Source organism: Chrysochloris asiatica, unplaced genomic scaffold (genome assembly GCF_000296735.1).
Source record: "Chrysochloris asiatica unplaced genomic scaffold, ChrAsi1.0 scaffold00006, whole genome shotgun sequence".
In the NCBI taxonomy this organism is placed as follows: Eukaryota; Metazoa; Chordata; class Mammalia; order Afrosoricida; family Chrysochloridae; genus Chrysochloris; species Chrysochloris asiatica.
The window spans coordinates 9,618,251-9,638,592 of NW_006408524.1; the positions used below are offsets into that span (position 1 = coordinate 9,618,251).

General features: G+C 40.6%; 1 protein-coding gene across 2 annotated transcripts in view; it reads right to left on the reverse strand.

Moving 5' to 3' along the window:
- POU6F2 (POU class 6 homeobox 2) overlaps window positions 1-20,342 on the reverse strand; it is a 587,859-nt gene that overhangs the window by 387,548 nt on the left and 179,969 nt on the right. For both annotated transcript variants that reach the window (XM_006832118.1, XM_006832117.1), the window contains exon 3: window positions 19,322-19,550. In XM_006832118.1, the coding sequence (XP_006832181.1) occupies window positions 19,322-19,550 (229 nt within the window). The remainder of the gene's footprint in view (window positions 1-19,321; window positions 19,551-20,342) is intronic.

Consider the following 20,342-nt stretch of genomic DNA (forward strand, 5'->3'; position numbering starts at 1 on the left):
AGAGAGAGGGTGTGTCCTGTAAGATAAACACTGGACTGCTAACCACAAGGTTGGCAGTTCAAGCTCACCAGCCGCTCCCTATTGAGAATGCTTTAGAGTGTTATACCGTCATGTGGAGTCCTGGTGTGACTCTCTAGGATCAGTACTGGATTGCAACATCAGTTTGTACCACAAGGTTGGCAGTTCAAACTCACCAGTCGCTCCTTGGAAACCCTATACAGGATCACTGAGTCCAAACCAACTCTACGGCACTTAACAACAACAACAAATAGCATTATGTAAGAAGTCCTAGTATGGTGTTGTGGGATAAGCACTGAACTACTAACCACAAGGTTGGTGGTTTAAACCCACCTGCTGCTTCTTGGATATTCTCTACAGGGCCACTAAGAGTTGCTCCTCAGAAACCCTACACAAGGTCCACATGAGTCGAAACTGATTCCACAGCACTTACCAAGAACAAGATTTTATACACACACATATATACAAGTGTATGTACTAAGGAGTCCTGGTGTTGCACTGGAGGATAAGCACTGGATGCAAAGGTCGGTTTGCACCACAAGGTCAGGGGTTCAAACCCACTAGCTGCTCCTCAGAAACCTTACACAGGGTCCATATGAGTTGGAACTGACTCCACTGCACTTACTAACAACAACATATGTAGTAAATGTGTAAACACATGCACAGGTGCGGTAGTGATTACTTCCAGGAGAGAGAAAAGCTAGGGGACAACTTTGGGAGAAGTTTAGAAGGACTTTAGTATTATTTATAATACTCTAATTTTTTTTTTTAAGATCCTAAAGCAAATGTGTATTAAAATTTTACATAATAACAACCATTATGCAATATTTTAATAAACCCTAAACAATACATTTTTTGTTGTTGCCATCCAGTCAGTTCTGACTCATAGCGACACTGTATAGGGTTTCTGAAGAGCGACTGGTGGGTTTGAACTGCTGACCTTGTGGTTCACAGTCCAGTGCTAGTCCTACAGCACCAAAACAGGAGTCTATGTATAAGGAGCTCTGGTAGCATAGTGGTTATGAATCAGGTGCGAACCTCAGGGTCAGCAGTTGGAAACTATCAGCTGTTCCATGGGAGAAAGATGGGGCGTTCTGCTCCCATAAAGGTTTACAGCCTCGGAAACCCTGTGCAGGGTCACTATGGGTTGGAACCGACTCCACGGCACATAAAAACATATGTATATAGTGGTAATGGTGATGTGTCATGGAGTTGGTTCCGACTCATAGAGACCCTGTCTAGGGTTTCCAGGAGTGACTGGTGGGTTTCAACCATCAACCTTGTAGTTAGCAGTACAGTGCTTATCCTACAGCACCACACATTGTTGTTGCTAGGTGCTGTTGGGTTTGTTCCTGCTCAAAGTGATCCTACGCACAACAGAAGCAAACACTGCCCATCCTGTGCCATCCTCACAAATGTTGTTAACACTTGAGTCCATTGTTGCTGTCACTGTGCCAATGCATCTTTTTGAAGGTCTTCCTCTTTTTCACTAACTCTCCACTTCCCAAGCATAATGTCATTCTCCAGGGACTGGTCCCTCCTGATAATATGTGCGAAGTATGAGACACTAAGTCTCATACTTCTAAGGAGCGCTCTGGTTGTACTTCTTCCAACACAGATTTGTTCTTCTGGCAGTCCATGGTACTTTCAATATTCTTCCCAACACTATAACTCAAATGCATCAATTCTTCTATAGTCATCTTTATTTATTATCCAACTTTCATATGCATATGAGGCTACTGAAAATACCATGGCTGTGGTCAGGCACACCTTGGTCCACAAAATGGCATCTTTGCTGTTGAACACTTTAAAGAGTTCTTGTGCCCCAGATTAACCTGATAATTTATTGACTGCTGCTGCTTCCTGGGGTGGGTGGCACTGTGGGCTAATGCGCTAGTTGGTTTGAATCACAAAATTGGTGGTTTAAGTTTACCAGCTGCACCTTGGAAACCCTATACAGGGTTGCTATGGGTTGGAATTGACTCGACGGCACTTAACAACAACAACAATAACAGCTGCCTCCATGAGAGTTGATTGTGGATCCAAGCAAAATGAAATATTTGATAACTTCAATCTTTTCTCCGTTTAACATGATGTTATTTATTGGTCCAATGGTGAGGATATTTGTTTTCTTTACATTCCATACTGAAGGCTGTGGTCTTTCATCATCATCAGTAAGTATTTTAAGTCTCTTTGCTTTCAGTAAGCAAGGTTGTATCATCTGCAATCACAGATTGTTTATGAGTTTTCCTCCAATCTAGATGCCATGTTCTTCTTCATATAATCCAATTTCTCAGATTATTCGCTCAGCATACAGGTTGAATTAGTATGGTGAAAGAATACAGCCCTGGTGCATGCCTTCCCTGATTTTAAACCATTAAGAATCTATCCTCTTGTTCTGTTTGTAAAATTGCCTTTTGATCTATGTACAGGTTCCTCATGAGCACAATCAAATGTTCTGGAATACCCGTTCTTGACAATGTTATCCATAGTGTGTCATGATGGACACAGTTGATAGTCTTTGCATAGTCAATAAAGCACAAGTAAACATGTTCCTGGTATACTCTGCTTTCAGCCAAGATCCATCTGACATCAACAATGATATCCCTAGTTCATTGTTCTTTTCTGAATCCAGCTTGAGTTTCTGGAAGTTCCCTTTTGATGTACTATTGCAGTCATTTTTAAATGATCTTCAGAAACATTTTATTTGCTTGTGATATGAATGATTTTGTTCAATGATTACCACTGTCCATTGGGTCACGTCTCATTGGAATGGGCACAAATATGGATCTCTTCCAATTGGTTGGCCAGGTAGCTGCCTTCCAAATTTCTTGGCATAGATGAGTGAGTGCCTTCAGTGCTACAGAAGTTTTGTGAAATATTTCAATTTGTATTCCGTCAATTTCTGGAGCCTTGTTCTTTGCCATTACCATTACTGAGGCTTGGACGTCTTCCTTCTTGACCGTACGCTTACTCTTGGTTGAGCATTGATACTGATTTGTTGTTGTTCTTGTTGTTAAGGCCATGGATTTGCACATCTCAATTCAGACCAACCACATATCAAATGTACAGCAGACATATGTGGCCCATGGCTACCATATTAGACTTTGTAGCCTTTGTAATAAAAGCAGCTATCATTTATGTCTGTGGTATGGTGCTGTAGGATAAGCACTGACTTCTGACTGCAAGGTCAGCAGTTCAAACCTATCAGCCACTCCTCAGAAACCCTATACAGGGTCACTATGACTTGGAACTGACTCAACGGCACTTAATAACAAAACCATTCATGCAGTACTTATTGTGTGGTGGACATTGACTATTCTACATATCATCTTACTTCATCCTTAAAATAAACCTATAAAATAGTTGAGTAGAGCGACTCTTAGAGACATGCAGGGTAAAGTGTCAGAAGTCACACAGCTGGCATCAATACAGTTGGAATTGCAGGCAGTCCTGGGTTTAGGAAGAGGATCTGTTCCTAAGTGGGTCTTTAAGTGGATTTTGTAGGTCACTGGGAACTAGTTGGCCTACTTTGTAGTACAAGAAAAAGGTCCAAACCTTTTCCATGATTTAAAAGGTGCACATGCAGCAAGTAAAAGTGGTTGTGATGAATAATTTGTTGTGAATACGGTGGGTTCAGTTGTTTCAAAGAGAGGGTAAATTTACATAATGTTAAAAAGCAAGTATGAGTTATTGTAAATCAGAATTTGGTAACAAAGGGGACTACCTGTAATGACTGCTTATGATTCCACACTGAATCTGAGCTCCTCTGTGTGTCCAAGTAGAACTGAGTGCTCTATAATATTCACTGGCTGATTTTTTGGAAGTAGATTGCCAGACCTTTCTCCTAAGACATTTCTTATGAACTCAAACCTCTAACATTTTGGTTAACATCCAAGCACATTAACATTTTGCACTATCTAGGGACTCTGGGTTGAAATTAATTTGGGTCAATGAGACTCCAGTGTCCCCTCTATGAATCACCATGTTCCATGGCTACCTATGGGCAGGGGCTTTCTCCTAATTGGGCCTCTCCTTCATATTTAGCTTCCACATTAACTGAATGCCCTGAGTCTTATTCTTACACACAAAATTGAGAAAAATCTGGTCAGTAGTCATTTGGGTTTGGTGGTGGTGGTAGTGGTCATGTGCCGTGGACCTCATGGTTGGATAAATGCTTTATCTGAAACCAGAGATGGTACTAAACACAACATCTCTAGTTGCGAGGCGGGAATATGGAAGCTAGAATTTTCTTGGACTCAGAATCACTTCAAAACGCAGTAAAATATATGAAAGCTACAACTTGCCAAAGAGAGAGAAAAAAAAAAAGAGGCTGATATAATTTAGCTAGATGTGCTGTAGCCATCTTAGATTCCTTTGTCTATACTCATTGTTCCAGAATTTGACAAACTTCTGTTTCTATCCTTTCCATAAAAGTGTCCCTAGATGGGGAAGTTGTGCACGTTTCACTGTTTTATAATAAACTGGAAGTGAGTAACAGAAGAAAATCAAAGGAAATAAAAGTCTAGTTGCTGTTGCTACTGGGGTTGCCTTCAGAAGGTGGCTTATACGATATTTCATCTTTGCTGACACCTTTCACTCTCAATTATTTGGCTGCTGTCAAAACAAATCAATCAAATTATAACACTGTGTCTTCATGTTACCATTCCATTGTAAGTGAGCAGCATTAGCTTTGAAATATATGGAAGTATAAATTTTATCTCTATTATTTATTTAATGCAACTTTCTCCCATGTGAGTTATTTCCCAAACACAGCAAACTCAAATTATCTTATGTCAAATGTTGAATATATAGATGTTCTGCTAAGAATTCTAAAATAATAGCACACAGGGGAACTGAGATGCATAAAATGTATTAATGGACTGTATATTGTGCTAATCTTAATCCAGTGACAAATGGCAAATAGACTATGTATGTTTTTAATTTTGGCTCTAAACTGTGTGAGTACAATTGATTAATACAATTTCAGAGAACATGATACTAAAACAAAGGAAAGGTCATTGTGGAACAAAAGTTTTCCAGAGATTGATTTTGCTTATGATAAGATATAATTTTCAAACTATATTATTTAAACTAGAGCTTTTACAAAATACCAGAGTCAAGCTATTTTACAGCCACAGTCAAGTACAGTAGGCACGACCCCAAAGGTGTTTTTCAAAAAAAGCAAGGAAGAAAAAAAAAAGGGGGGGTGGAGGTAACTCAAACATTTTCATTTTGAGATTTTTAAGGTTACATTTTTAAATAATAGATTTCAATCAATTGAGTTGCTTTTCAGCAAAAGAGCAAACACTGTTGAAGCTTTTATGTACAAGATCTTAAAATAGCTTCTTTATACATGGAAACATGGCATATCCTCAGAAGATAAAAAGCAAACTAGCAGATACAGTTTTGGGCTCCTTCTTGTTTTCTGGATATATAAGGGTAAAGCGACAATCAAAAGCTCCATTGTGAATGAGTAGATTATGTCTAATGAAAGAGAATTCAAACATAGGAGCCCCAACATAACCTGGTGCAGAATAAGCAAGGAAGCAATATATCCCATGAGGAACTATCATTTGTATCCTCTACACGTTCCAGAGAGAATAATACGCTAAGGACTCTTCCTCAGTCTCTTTTCTGACGACTTCTTCTTCTATGGCTTGAATTGTGATTTGTTTACCTTCCCTAACCTCTACTCCCCAAGAAATGTCTTCCCTTTCTGGCCCTATCATATGGTTTCTACATCCGGGTCTCTGGCATAAATCCCATTATCTGTTCCAGCCCCATGTATTTTCAACTTGCTACTAGTGTTTTCCTCTAAATTTTTCGTAGGAAACTTGGACAAATCATGTCAAACAGAATTAACAATCTGTCTTTTCTCTTATCCATCACCATTCTCTTAATCCATCACTAAATCTATCAAATCTACCTTTTTAATGACTGCTAAACCAGACCCATGTTCTTTATCACTGCCATCCGGATCCTTCTCCCCTGGCTTCCTGCTCTGTCCTCCTAACTAGCTTGTAGATACCAGTTTTTACCACCATGCCTGGCAAATAGCAAATGCTTAGTAAGTATTTGTGGAATCAATCAATCTTTGTGCACTTGAGAGGCTAAGAAATAATAACTGTGACCTCTCACTGGGAGTTTGCCCTGCAGGCATTACACACATAAGCAAAGACAGGACTTTTTGGTGAGTCTAAGTTCGCCATTCACTATACAGCAGGTAACAGGGAAACGAGGAACATTTTCTATTTCCATATATTCACTCTCTACCGACTTCGTGCATTCACATCCCATGGGCAGAGACATCCTCTTTATTTTGAATATAGAGGAAAGATGAACAAACGAGTCCAGTTCCCTCTCATTCTAAGTAATGGAGTGTGGATGAGAGGAATGTCACCTCCAGTCCTTTCCCCATTTAGACATCAGTGCCATTCTAGAAGAAGCCATCTTGGAAAAGGGCAAGTCATTTTTGCCAACTCTTATAGCTGTCTTGGAATCGAATCAACTTTGCAAACCCTAGTATAGACACATTGTTAGATGCCATATAAAAGCCCTGATAGATTTACAACCTTATTATGTGCAAACTGGGGATCACATTGCTTCCCTGCCTTTTGCTTTGAAAATAAATGCCTTGGCTTTGCTTTGACATTTATGTGGCAGCTGGAAACCATTATCCTTTGACAATGCTTTATTCCATTGACAGTATCTCTTAAATACGCAGTAGACTAGTCATACTCCTCATTCATGTGCTTCCAGTTTAATCCATGCCCCAGTGCCTCAGTGACGCCTGCTTCAAGGATAATGTACTGCAGAACAGGTTTATCCAGGTATTTTAAATAAAAAGTCTGAAGCCTCAGAGACATGGAGGTTTGAAAAACTGCCAAAGTAAGACACATTGCAACTACTTTTCATAACTTCTTTATGGTGGATTTGGTGTGATTGTATGGCATATCACGTGAGGCTCTTCCAAATAACACTGCAAATATGAATTTATGTACGAGGTATTTTTAATATTGGACTTAGTGACAGCCAGCCCGGTATCAGAGGATGAGAAATCATTGTATGCTAAAAGCAGAGACCCTTCTTCTCATTTCTAGCCAAGGTGGCCGGTACCGCATTGTCTTGCTTTGTGAATGGCCTTAGCTCTCTCCTCTGAAGTTCCTGGCATGACTGTTACTTTCTCCCATGAACTATGCCCAAAGATTGATTGAATCAACATTCTGAGGGTGAGCATCTCTTGAAAACAGGATTTCAGACCATTTCACCCCTGTTCAATTATGGCAGAGAAGCTACCCCAGAACAAACTCATGTTTTAAAATTTGGGTGCATTGGAGTGATAACTAGAGTGGGAAATATTATGGGTCACAGGCCTACTAGAAATATTATCTTTGTTTTTAGGGCACCATACTGACTCGATGGCACCTAACAACAACAACAATACATCTGTACCCAGAGTCCTGGTATGGCGAATATAGATAAGCACTGGACGGCGAACCACAAAGTCGGTGGTTCAAGCACACCAGCCACTCCTTGGAAACCCTACACAGGGTTGCTATGAGTTGGAAGCAACTCGACAATGACACTTAACAGCAACAACAATAACAACATGTTGCATAGCAACCGAATCTCTTACCCACTGAGTGGGAATACGTATCACCTGGCTCAAAGAGGGTGAGCAACAGCACTGCTTTAATCTGTGCGGCTCTCCCAGTTTCCCCAATAACCAGCCTCCGCATCAGGCTCCTGAAAGGGCTCACTACCCCTCTTCCAACTCTCCCATTCCAGAACTTTGACCTGTAACTTTTTCCATTCATGTTCATTGCTATTCACCCACATAAAAAAATTCTGATCTCTTCCAGTTTTGCTATGTGGGTCGTGACAGACCACTCAGCTAGTTTGAAGCTCGGTTTGAATAGAACAAAAGAAAACCGCAAGAAAAAAAAAAAAGCGCATGCAGCCGGCCAACTCTGTTTTGTCCTTCATGAATGGTACCAGAATGCACAGAATCATTCTGTCTCTCACCCATCCCCGTTCATCACCAACAATCTCTTCTTCAGTCCCTAAAACCAAGAACATTTACAGCAATCTAATAAATATTAAATAGTGCTCATACATGATTAATCAATAGGTGTGTAATGAATGTGTAAAAATATATAAATGCATAATATTCATATACCAGAGCATGATTGTACTAACTTCAAGTGAATTTATCTCTGACACATCAGTGCTTGGTACAGGATCTTTACAGTACTGGTATGTATAGCAGATGCTTGGGCCCTTTAATTGCCACTTGTCAAACAAGGAGAGACATCCAGGGTCTTACTATTGCCTTGTTCCTGCTCCTGTGAGGTCCCTGAGCACTCAAACAGTTAACACACTCAGCTACTAACCAAAAACTGGGTGGGTTGAGTCATCCAAATTAACCTTGGAAGAAAGGCCTGGTGATCTACTTAAAAAAAAAAAAAAATCACTGAAAACCCCACTCTAATTCACATGAGGTTACCACAGTTTGGAATCAACTGGAAGGTGGGTGATTTTCCGGCTCCAAGCTGATTTCTTGCTACCCTTGGATTCTTTTTTTTTTTAATGTTTTATTGTGAATTATATGATAGTTTACATGGGGGAACATTAGCTTTACATTTATCCTATTGTATATCGTTACAATCCCTTTCATGCATCATCAACCAACCAAAGGGTACACACTGCAAGTCTGTTCCCTGGTCGTCAGCACACAGCCCCTCTCCCTGTCTGGGTTTAGAGTTCCCAGCTGTTCCATCTCTCCACATCATCATCCCTGCCTCTATCTCTGGCATCACTGCTTCTCTGGGCAGGGTCCAGCACTCTGCTCTTCTTCCTTGATGGTCCCAGGGACCTCCGCTCCTGGACAGCAAAGTCAACCACTTCCTCCTTTTGCTGCAAAATGTCTACCTTTACATTTCCAACCCTCACAATCAGTCCTGATAACAATTATTCACTATTGTACCACAAAAGTGCTATCCACATTTCCTTTCATCAGTCCCGCCCAGACAGATTGGATACTACTCAGTGGAGATTCTACCTTCCTCCAAGCCCTCTGGATCTAGGCTCCCTCTGGAAAGCTTGTAAGCCAGTCACTTCTTGCCTTTGTAGCCCCCTCTTCCCCATTTTGGGTAGCCAATGTCCAAGTTGCCCATCCCTGTCTACCCTGTGTATTGAGGGGGTGGGAGTGATCTTTGCTGTAAAGACTAGTTCCCTCTTTTGAGCTATTGCATCCATAGGTGTAGGTCAAGTTCATCAATTGTATCAGATTACTCTTTTTTCCCTCTTCTTTCTTCTTCTAGTTGAGCTTTGATCATCCAGCCATTGAAGCCAGGTCAAGTGGGTATTATCTGTAAGTATGGATGTTCTTCTTGTTCTTGTATATATGCCCTCTCTTCTTATCAGCTGGATGCTTCATTCTCCACTCTAGTCCTCTGTGGCTATGTCACTGACTCTGGGTCCAGGATTCCCCAAGTCTTGCCAAACTGCTGGTCAAACAGGTCTCCACCTGAGTTCACAGGAGTGTATTGAATGTGGTTGGACTTAGCTCTCAGCTTCATTGCTGTTTTTTCCTCATTTCCCATTATCGGTGACCAATGTAGTCACCAATCAGAGCACATGTCTGCTCCTGTATTCCCATTGAGTCTCAGTCTTGGAAGGGGGTTTGCCCCGAGGGGACCCAGCCACTTGCCTTGATGTCTCCTAGGCAAGTAACTTGCTTGTTCTTGTAGTAGTCAGTCAGACTGCTGTTATTGTTTTGTATTTTTCCTGTTGGTCTTTCTTTCAAGAGTATCTTCTGTTCTTCTAATCACTCCAGGCTTGTCTGCTTATCCTTTCCGGTGGAAATTTCCCACCCCAGAAGACTCTAGAGTTCAGGATTCCACATATGGTCTTATGTAATGCATAGTCTCCTCAGGAAGCCTCCTTCACTGGGCACGTTGTAGCCCCATTTTAGGTATTCCAATCAGTTATAGGCAGAAGATGGACTTAAAAGCATTGTATGGTGATATTTCTGACTAATCCTTTCTCTCCCCCTCAAGTGTCTATTTTATAATGGTATGCAAGGGTAACCAAGATTGAAAAGACAAACAAACAATTTAACATTATTTCCCCCCTTTTGTCCATTCCAACTATGTCTCAATCCCTGTATTCCAGAGCCCCGTTGTTCCAAGATTGTGCATACATCATTATTTACCTCTGTCCCACTTAGCCCATGCAAACCTGCCTAATTGTTTTCCCATCTGCCTTGTTCTTCCATTCCCCTCCCCATTCTTGTGTACTCCACCCCCCCACCCTGCTACCCATACTATCTTGTGTCTATTCTCTACCCTGTGCTCCACCTTCCCCTCCCTAGCCCTACCCCCTTACACCCTAGTAACCCTTTAGTGTGGGTTCTTTTTCTTAGTCTTTTACAGTAGTGGTCCTATGCAATATTTCTCCATTTTTGACTGACTAATTTCACTCAATGTAATGTCCTCAAGGTTCATTCATGTTATGTGGTAGTTTACAGCTTCCTTGTTGTTCTTCAAGGTAGCATAATATTCCATTGTGTGTATGTACCACAGTTTGTTTATCCATTCTTCCACTGATGGGCATTTAGGCTGTCTCCATCTTTTTGCTATTGTAAATAGTGCTGCTATGAACATTGGTGTGCATATATCTAATTGTGTTATGGCTCATATTTATTGAGGGTAAATACCAAGTAGAGGAATTGCTCACCCTTGGATTCTTAATTTTCTCTTAACAACAACCAACACTTGTCATCAGACTCCGTGTTCCTCAAGCTTTCTTCTCCACATTAAATGTTCTCTTTACTACTTGTCACTTGATGTGGTGGTCGTGTGCCCTAGAGTCAGTTCTGACTCATAATGACCCTGTATACAGGGTCCTAGGCTGTAAATCTTTATGGGAGCTGAAAGCCTCATCTTTCTCCTGCAGAGCAGCTGGGAGATTCAAGCTGATGACCTAGTAGTTAGCAGTTCAGTGCCTACATAACCTGCTACCCTACCAGGGCTTTCATTCTTTAAAATGCATTCATTCTTTGTTTAGCATCTATTATGAGTCATGCCCTATTCTAAGGTGCTTGTCACAGGGTTGACATTCCAGGCACATAGTCAGACACAAATGTTAATGTTATGTTCAGTTACCTTCCTCTGTAACATTACAGTGATTAGTAAGCAACACTGCCCTTGACAGCTGTGGTAGTCACGACACAAGGTGCTTAGAAGATAGGGTCAGGAAAGACTCAAGTATTTTAAGGTTATATGAACCTAGAAGACTGAAGAAGAATTGATGCCTTTAAATTATGATGTTGACGAAGAATATTAAATATACCACGAATTGACAGAAGAACAAACAAATCTGTGTTGGAAGAAGTCCAGCCAGAATGTTCTCTAGAAGAAAGGAGAGCATTTGGATATGTCATCAAGAGAGACCGGTCCCTGGAGGAGGACATCATGCTTGGTAAAGCAGAGGATCGGTGAAGAAGTCCCTCAACAAGACGGGTTGACACAATGGCTGCAACAATGAACTCAAACACTAGCAGATGGTGAGGTTAGTACAGAATCCAGCAGTGTTTAATTCTGTTGTCTTCAGAGGGGCACTATGAGTAGTTGTAACCAACTCAACAGCACCAAACAGCAGCGACAACAGAAGGTATTAAGTATTATGAGAAAAGAGGATAAAGGAAAGCGGGCAAGGGAAAACAGGAGTGCTGGGGGAAGAGAGGGAGTTAGGCATGATGCTTCCAGAAGAGAGAGTGTTTCAGGTATATGGAACAATTTAGGCAAAGGTCCTGGGGCAGGAAGATGTTAATAGAACACTGAGGAGACTTGAATGCATTTACACAAAAGCTAATTGTTGTTGAAGTGGGGGTGGGGAAGCAGAATTGGGTTTACAAGGCAAAATAAATTCGTCTCAAGATGGAATTACAAGATAATGGAATTTTTCCACAAACTTTTTGAAACCCCCTCACGTGCCTTGGAAAAAAGTTTGGCACAGGGAACAACAGAAACAAAAAAGATCAGAAGCAGTGTTGGTTTCTGAGAATAAATTACCAAAGAAACTACAGATCTGTGACTGTTGGAAACTTCAAGTAATCATCTGACTCCCCAAACTTCCACATGGACTGAGAAAGTTCACAAAGAAAAGTACATTTATTCCTCAACTTTCTCTTCAGATGTGACCAATGAAGTTAACTTGGAAGAATTCCCCATAGAAAGTAGTTTAGGACCACAGAGAACACTGATCAAGGGGGCTTCCCTAGAGATGTTCAGTGGAGGAACCCTCTTCCTAGCCCCAGAGAAGGGGGACCTTCATGAAGTTTGCTTACTGGGACACTGGAGCCTCCATGGATAAACAAACTGTTGTATTCTTACAGGAACACTACTCAGAAATTGAAGCAAATGAGCTACTAAAACACACAACAACATGGATGAATCTCAAAACCATTTTGGTAAGTGAAACAAGCCAACCAAGAATGTATAGTGTATAATTCCATTTCTATAGCATTCTAGAACAGGCAAAACAAATCTATCCTGACAGAAAGGAGATCAACTACTATCTTGTTGAGGGGAGGGGATTGGTTGAAAAGGGGCACAAGGGAACCTTTTGAGGATAATGAAAATATTTTATGTACTGATTGTGGTGGAGGCTACATGGGTGTATGAAATTATCAAAACTCATTGTATCTGTGCGTTTTGTGGAACATAAATAATGCCTCAATTAAAGCAAAACAACACCATAACGGAAATGTAAAGTAACTTACAGGTGACATTCTTAGCCTTAATACTATTCTTGGTGTGGTGCCTTAAGATAAGCACTCTACCTCAGGGTCAGTGGTTAAAACTCATCAACCACTCCTTGGAAACCCTATACAGGGTTGCTATGAGCTGCAACCAATTCAACAGCACTTAACAACAACAACAACAAACAACAATACTAATCTTATATGTTTTTTCATTACAAATTCTACTTTGGGAGTTAGGGAAACCAGGGCAGGTTTTCCTGCTGGAGCCGTTTCATTCTTGGCCTTGAGTTTTCAACTTGCCTTAAACTAATTGCTTTTCCATGTTCAGGTTAAACAGCACTCTCTAATGTATTTTTGGTCATTAATTTAAATGGTATGCTTGACTTCACTGGAACGTTCACACTTTGATATAAATCTTCTCCTTAGCACATTTATATTCTCCACTGATGTGGCCCTCCAGTGATGAGTGAATCATGCTGGCCTGGCCTCTGAACACGTCACTAACGTTCCTCTGCTGTCCCATGACCCCTGAGGCTGGGTGTCATTGTTAAGGTCAAGGTTGTATGTATCGACATCTTGGGCATACGTGTTTAAAAAACAAAAAAATCCAACATGCTTGACATGTTCATAAAGGGGCCCTGACTTTGCTAGATCAAATACGAACCTCTATTTCTATATTAGAACAATTTCAAAAATTCCATTTTTAGTGATGCTATCTGTGTTTCAAAAGAAAAAAAGGAAAATGGGAGACACTGATTTTTCAGAGTTTATGAAGTATGAGACAGATGTTAGTAACTGTCTTTGTTTAACCTTTATTAAGATCCTCAACACAACAGACTGGCTTCGTCACTGGAACAATTGGGCTGAAGCATAGAAATGATTGTGAAGACAGCAGAATCTGTAGTCTATGCAGCTGGGCATTCTGCCAGATGAAACGGTCTCTTTTGCAGCAATGCAAAGTGGTTGCTGGATCAAATCTCAGACAAGAGCTGCAATAATGCTTCCATGATGCAAGAGAGTGCCTCCTGGTCTTGAGGTATGCATGTCCTTACAAGACTAAAACTGTGTCCAAATAAACTATTCTCTTCCGTCATCATTCTCCAGAGGTGTGGGATGGCAAAGGAGAGCAGGGGGATTTAAAAAAACAAAAGCAAAAGCAAAACTTGCTGCCATCAAGTTGATTCCAAATCATGGTGACGCTGCGTATGTCAGAGGAGCACTATGCTCCATCAAAAGAGAGCTCATTGTTCAGTAGCAAATTGCCAGAACTTTTTTCTGAGACACTCCTGGGTACCCTCAAACCTCCAACCTTTGGTTAGCAAACAAGTGCATTAACCATATTCACCACCAGGGACTCCCAGGAGAATTCATGAGGGCACTTATCACAATACACCTATGCTCCCCCAAGCCCCGGGGTCCACAGGATTGTCTTAGATTCTGGAAGAAGGCCCTGCTGGTGATATTGAGGTAGTTGTCAAATTCATTTTGGAAAAGCTCTCTGAACTAGCATTCCTTGATTTATCAACAACATATGTAGCAATAGTGGGGGATCTTTTCAAAAGGCAGAACCTGCTCAGAGGTTTGGGTTGGGGCTCAAGATGCTCTCTGTTTAATAAGTTCCCATACGGCACTGATGCTACTGGTGGGGGCACAGCTTTGAGGAGGAGAGCCTGGCAGGGCCACTACACCACTCTGCCCAAGTCAGAACAGCTTGTCACCCACCAGTGCTCACTAAAGCACACCTGTGATCCATGGCTTCCTGGGTACTGAGAGCTCTTTCATGTTACTTGATTGGGGAAATGCAAATGAGCAGGCTTTCAATCTCTTAGGTAAAAGGGAAAACACCTGAAAGCTCATCCCTGCATGTATTCCAAACCATTAAGAAACTGATGTCAGTCTTCTTTCTTCTTCTTCTTAGCAAAATTGTAGTTCTGAGCTGGAAGAACAAGCTAGCTAGAGGGCCAGGTAGAAAGGTTGGTGAGGCGTCAGAGGCAATTCCACCTGGCTGAGTTGTTTCACAAATAAAAATGTAACCCTCACAATGTGCAAAAGGGGAAGAATTCTGGACTAAAGGCGTCAGTTGTAGAGGAACAGGGACCCCTTCAGACTAGGCACTGAAAACGTAAACCCCTCCTTACACTGACTAATCAAGTCTGTTTTTTTAAAAAAACCACTCCAGAAAGTAGCATAGTGGTTATGAGTCAGGTTGCTAACCTCAAGGTCAGCAGTTCGAAACTACCAGTCGTTCCACAGGAGAAAGATGAGGCTTTTTGCTCCCTTAAAGATTTACAGCCTCGCAAACCCTACACAGGGTCGCTATGAGTCGGAACTGACTCCACCTCAGTACACCATCACCACCACCACCACCAGAGGGTGGAGTTTCTACTAGAGATGGGCAGACTTACTAAAACAAAACCCACCACCATCATGTGGATCCCAACTCAGAGCAACATTACATAGGACAGAGCAGAGCTGTACCACAGGGTTCCCGAGGCTGTAAACCTTTGCGTGAGCAGACAATCTCTCTTTCTACAGCGAGGCTGTTAGATTTGGACCTACCTTGTAGTTAATAGGCCACAACATCACCACTCCTTGGTCAACTTACTAGTCATTTAAAAAGACTCTTAAAGCATTACACTGAGGGTAGTTAATGTGCTTATTCTAAAAAGACAGGCCAGTGGAGCCGGGAGAGCACTCTGTCCTGGTTGTTGAAAATGTGACTGCATATAAGGATTTCTTAGGAGATCAGTACAGTCTATTCACAAGATTGAACCTTTGAGAGAGGATGATTCTCAGGGACATTTACGTCCAGCTGGATCTCAGAGGTACCCAGGGCCCTGAAGATGACTTCTCAGCTGGTCTGATATCTAGCCACATAAACCTTAGAACACTTCTTAGGGGTTGTCGTGGCCTGCACTTGGTTCCCTGAAAGCTGGCAGATGAACTGTCCATCAGCTGCTGCACAATGGATTGGATCTGGAGCCAAGAAGAAGGCTGACTAGCATTGCCTTGCAAGTAGAGATAACTGATTTTGGACATCTTGGGGACATGGAACACCTCTATGATTCACTATCCATATAGTCCTTGGACTCCCCACAGGGTCATCAATTCATTTTAATTTGCTTAGGCTATTCCTGGACTTAACATTGAAAATACCTGGTCCAAGAAAACGCCCTGAATAACAGGGTGACCCAGGAGATTGGTCACTCTACTTCTCAGACTGGTGAGGTGTGTGTGGTGAAGAAGCAATGTTGGAAAAGGTAAAAATGACAGACAAATCTACGGAAACTTGAAGATGAGGTTTTCATTTGAAGGTGAAACTTGAAGGTGAGAATGAACGCCAATTCTTAAATTACTTAAAATCCAATTTATGAATAATATTGTGAAGAATAGGAATTCCACAACCTGTACATAGACCAAGAGGCAGTTTCAGACAGAACAAGGCTATACTACTTGGTTTGCAATAAGTAAAGGTGTGTATTGGGGTTGTATTCATTCACCATACTTATTCAATTTGTCCTTAAATCATACGTATTCAGTTCCGGTGTGGCTCTGTGGGTTAATGCGCTGGACTGCAAAGTCAGTTTGAACTGCAAGGTTGTTGGTTCAAGCTCACCAGCTACTCCTCAGAAGCCCTATACAGGGTCGCTATGGGTTGGAACTGACTCGACAACACTTAACAACAACAACAATATTTGATCTGTATGGTGAGCAAATAGTCCAAGAAGCTGGATTATTTGATGATGAAATCCTGAATGTTTCTATCAAGATTTTCTCTTTTGTTTCTGTATAAAATGTAAATATTAGTTTATATTTGGCATCAGAATTGGAGAGAGGCTCATTAACAGACTGCAGTATGCAGCTAGCACAACCTTGCTTGCTGAAAGTGAAGAGAACTTGAAGCACTTACTGATGAAAATGAAAAGTTACAATTTTCAGTCCGGATTATACCTCAACATCAAGAAAACAAAAATCCTCACAACTGGACCAATAAGAAATAACATCATGATAACTGCAGAAAATAATCAAGTTGTTAGGATTTTATTTTTCTTGGATCCATAAAGAAATCAAATTATATATTGCATTGAAAAAATCTGCTGCTAAAGACTTTTTTGAAGTGTTAAAAGTAAGCAAAGATGTCACTTTGAGAATTAATCAATGTCCATATGCATGCAAAAGCTAGACAATGAATAAGGAAGACAGAGAAGAATTGATGCCTATGAGTAATGAAAATAGTGAAGAAAATGGAATATACTTTGGAATGCTAGAAGAATGAAGAAGTACAGCCAGAATACTTCTTAGAAGTGAGAATGACAACACTTGGTTTCACATCCTTTGGACACGTTATCAGGAAGGACTGGTCCTTGGAGAAGGACATCAGGCTTGGTAAAGCAGGGGGTCAGTGAAGAGGAGGAAGACCCTCAGTGAGACAGAATGGCACAGTGACTGTGACAATGGACTCAAACACAGTTCTGAGTAGAGTGTGGAACTGGAGAGCATTTCCTTCTGTTTACTTGGGTTGATATGAGTCCCAGCCCAACAGGATGGCATCTAACAATGATAACCACCAACCCTAACATCATCACGTTTTCAAGGATGGAGACAAAGGGGAAACATTTCATAGTTACAGTTTGACCACTAATTTCAATATGCTTTTGAAGATGATGCTGATAAAGAAATTGATCCCGAGGCAAAAACTGAAGGATAAAAGGCGTTTAGTCTCTGGGTGAACCTACTCAATTAATCAAGTCAGGAACTTTAGGATTCATTTTCTTAAACCAGAAGATTACCCCCACAAAAAAAGTCTCCAAGTATAAGCTAATACTCCAATTTAAAACTAAAACAAAAGAGAAAATCTTAATGGGCATCTTCATTACACCAGCTCACTAATTTTAAACCTTAAAATAACATGTAATAAAATTCTCAGAAGGCTGTTGTTAAGTGCCGTTGAGTAGGTTCTGACTCATAGGGACTTGTGTTTCGCAGTCCAGTATAGATCCTACAGCGCTACACCAGGAGTCCTAAATCTTAGTAAAGATATGTCTTTATTAAGGACCAGCACTGGACTTTGAGACACAAGGTTGGCAGTTCAAACCCACTAGCTATTCCTCAGAAACCCTATACTGCCTCTGTGAGTAGGAACTGACTCAATAGCACTTAACAGCAAGAACAACAAGTCTGAGTTTTGGGGTCCTGACTTTGGCATCCATCTTAACCAAGCAGGATTAATTCATGACCTCGGAGTTCTGAGAGTTTATGTTTATTTCTAATATTCTATGTTCCCATAAGCACAAATGTTACAAACGAAGGTTGCATTTTGGTAGTGCCCATTTCCTCATTAAGATTTCAGAATCCAACCACATTAAAAAGCCTCTTTTTACACTGTGTTGTTCCTACCTTCCCTTGTATATTCCTGCCTTATTTGCTTTATCTTAGATTCTGACTTCCCAGGCACTCTCAAATTTGAAACAAGCCAAGTTTGTGCACTAGGGTGTCCTGAGCATGCATGATTTATGAATGGCAGGTTCCTTGGCACAATTTAATAAGAAAAAAGAGAAATAGTTTTAAACACAAAAGTGAAAATCATGAAGTGGCAGTAAGAAGTATGGCATTGGAGCAAGTAATGTCTAAAGAAGTCTGAGCCAAGAGTCCTTCCAGCATCTGTTTCTTTATGAATCTTCCTCTGATGGAGTCTTTTGAAAATCAGTGTATCAGTACATGTTACCAAATCTTCCTGAGGACAGTCAAAATTTCTATAATATCAGGAGAATTATCCTTCCTGTGTAAAATTAGAGTCTAACTCTTATCATGCTGGTATTCTTAAGTGCCATTGAGTCGATTCTGACTCATAGCGACCCTAAACAGAGTTTCCGAGGAGTGGCTGGTGAGTTGAAACTGCTGACCTTAAGGTTCAAACTGACCTTGCAGTCCAGTGCATTATCTTGAAGCACCACACCAGGACTCCATCTCTTATCATATGCCCATGTACTATAAAGGTTTTATACAAAAGTCTATTTTTATCATTATATGGTAATGACCAAAAATAGCACAGTTTTTGTTTAATGATTATAAATAAAATATAACCAGTCAAAAAAGCAATCATTAAATTAACTACTGCAAATGATGTCTGAATTTAAGATGTTCCAACCACTTTTACACAAAGAATTAAGTCGAAGTCTTCATCTTTTTGTGGGCATGGCTAAATTAAGGAACTTGTGTGATTATAGTTTAGATCTTCCAATAACAACACAGCTATTTTACATACCTATAAGCTTTTGACAATTTTCGTGTAATGATTGCTCATAAATGCTTTCAGAAGACCTGGAAGTTTTCAATATCATAGCTAGGAAATGAAAATTGATAAAGTCTATTTCTTGAAACTTTGCTTCCTACATAAGACATCCTTATCTTGTATAGCAGAAGCAAGTTTGAATCACCCTCACCATTGAGACCACTTTCCCCAAGCTCTGCAGAGAACACAGGCGTGTGTGGAGAGCCCTATTTGGCACCTGGACACAATGGGCTGGTTACCTTGTAGATTCTGCAATGGTAGAGTCATAATGCCTCCGGCTGCAGCTGCTGCTACCAGCCCTTGGATGTTGGTGAGATTCGCAGTAGGCAGTGTGAGGACCAGCCCTTGTTGCCCTCCTAGCTGTCCGGCCATGTTGAAGGGAATGAGGATAGGCTGGTTGAGGGCAGGTGTGCCTCCAGGCATCACGCCGGCTACAGCAGAGGCCAACTGCTGTGCTGTCAGAAGTGGCTGGAAAGAAACAGATAAACGTAGCTCATTTTACAGTGGAGCAATGACTTGGGCTTTAAAACTATTTCCCGTTCACATAAACAGGGGCCAACATTTCCTGAAAAAGTGGTAAAGAAACATATTCTAACTCAGAAAAAAAGCTTGACTGGAAGAAAAATAAATTTAATCACATTTTATTTATATGTCTGGACAGTTTCATTTGGTTTGGATATCCTCTGAGGAGCTCAAATACCTTTGAGCTCAAACACCTTACACTTTTATGTTGTTTTTCAAATGAATTTTCACTTGATCCTAACTTCTAATATTTGAAGCACTCAGCTAATTTGCCTTGCATTCTTTCAGAAAGAACTCACTGGGATCAGTAGAATTTATTGGGCTAAAAGCAGCAATGCAATTCTATTTTAACTACTAAATTAGCAAAGATAATGTAAAAGATTTATATGATGTAACTCCGCCTTTAATGCAACCTTGATGTAGGTCTAGGACTATTGTCATAGTGTACTAGCATAATCATAATCCTTTTGAAAAGCAATTTGGAAATGTGTACCCAGAACTACAAAAATATTCACCCCTTTTGACTCTGAATATTCTCTGTGAAGTTTGAAGACATAATTCAAAAGATAACAGGATAAATGAAAGCATGCATTATATTTTTAAATGGATAAATCTTGAAAAATAGTTTGTTATGTTACTAAGCTTGATGGGCATTATATAGTCAAGAGAAAGGAACATTAGGATGGCTATTTAGAAAAATATAAAATGTCTATAATATGAAAATGAACTGAGTAATAA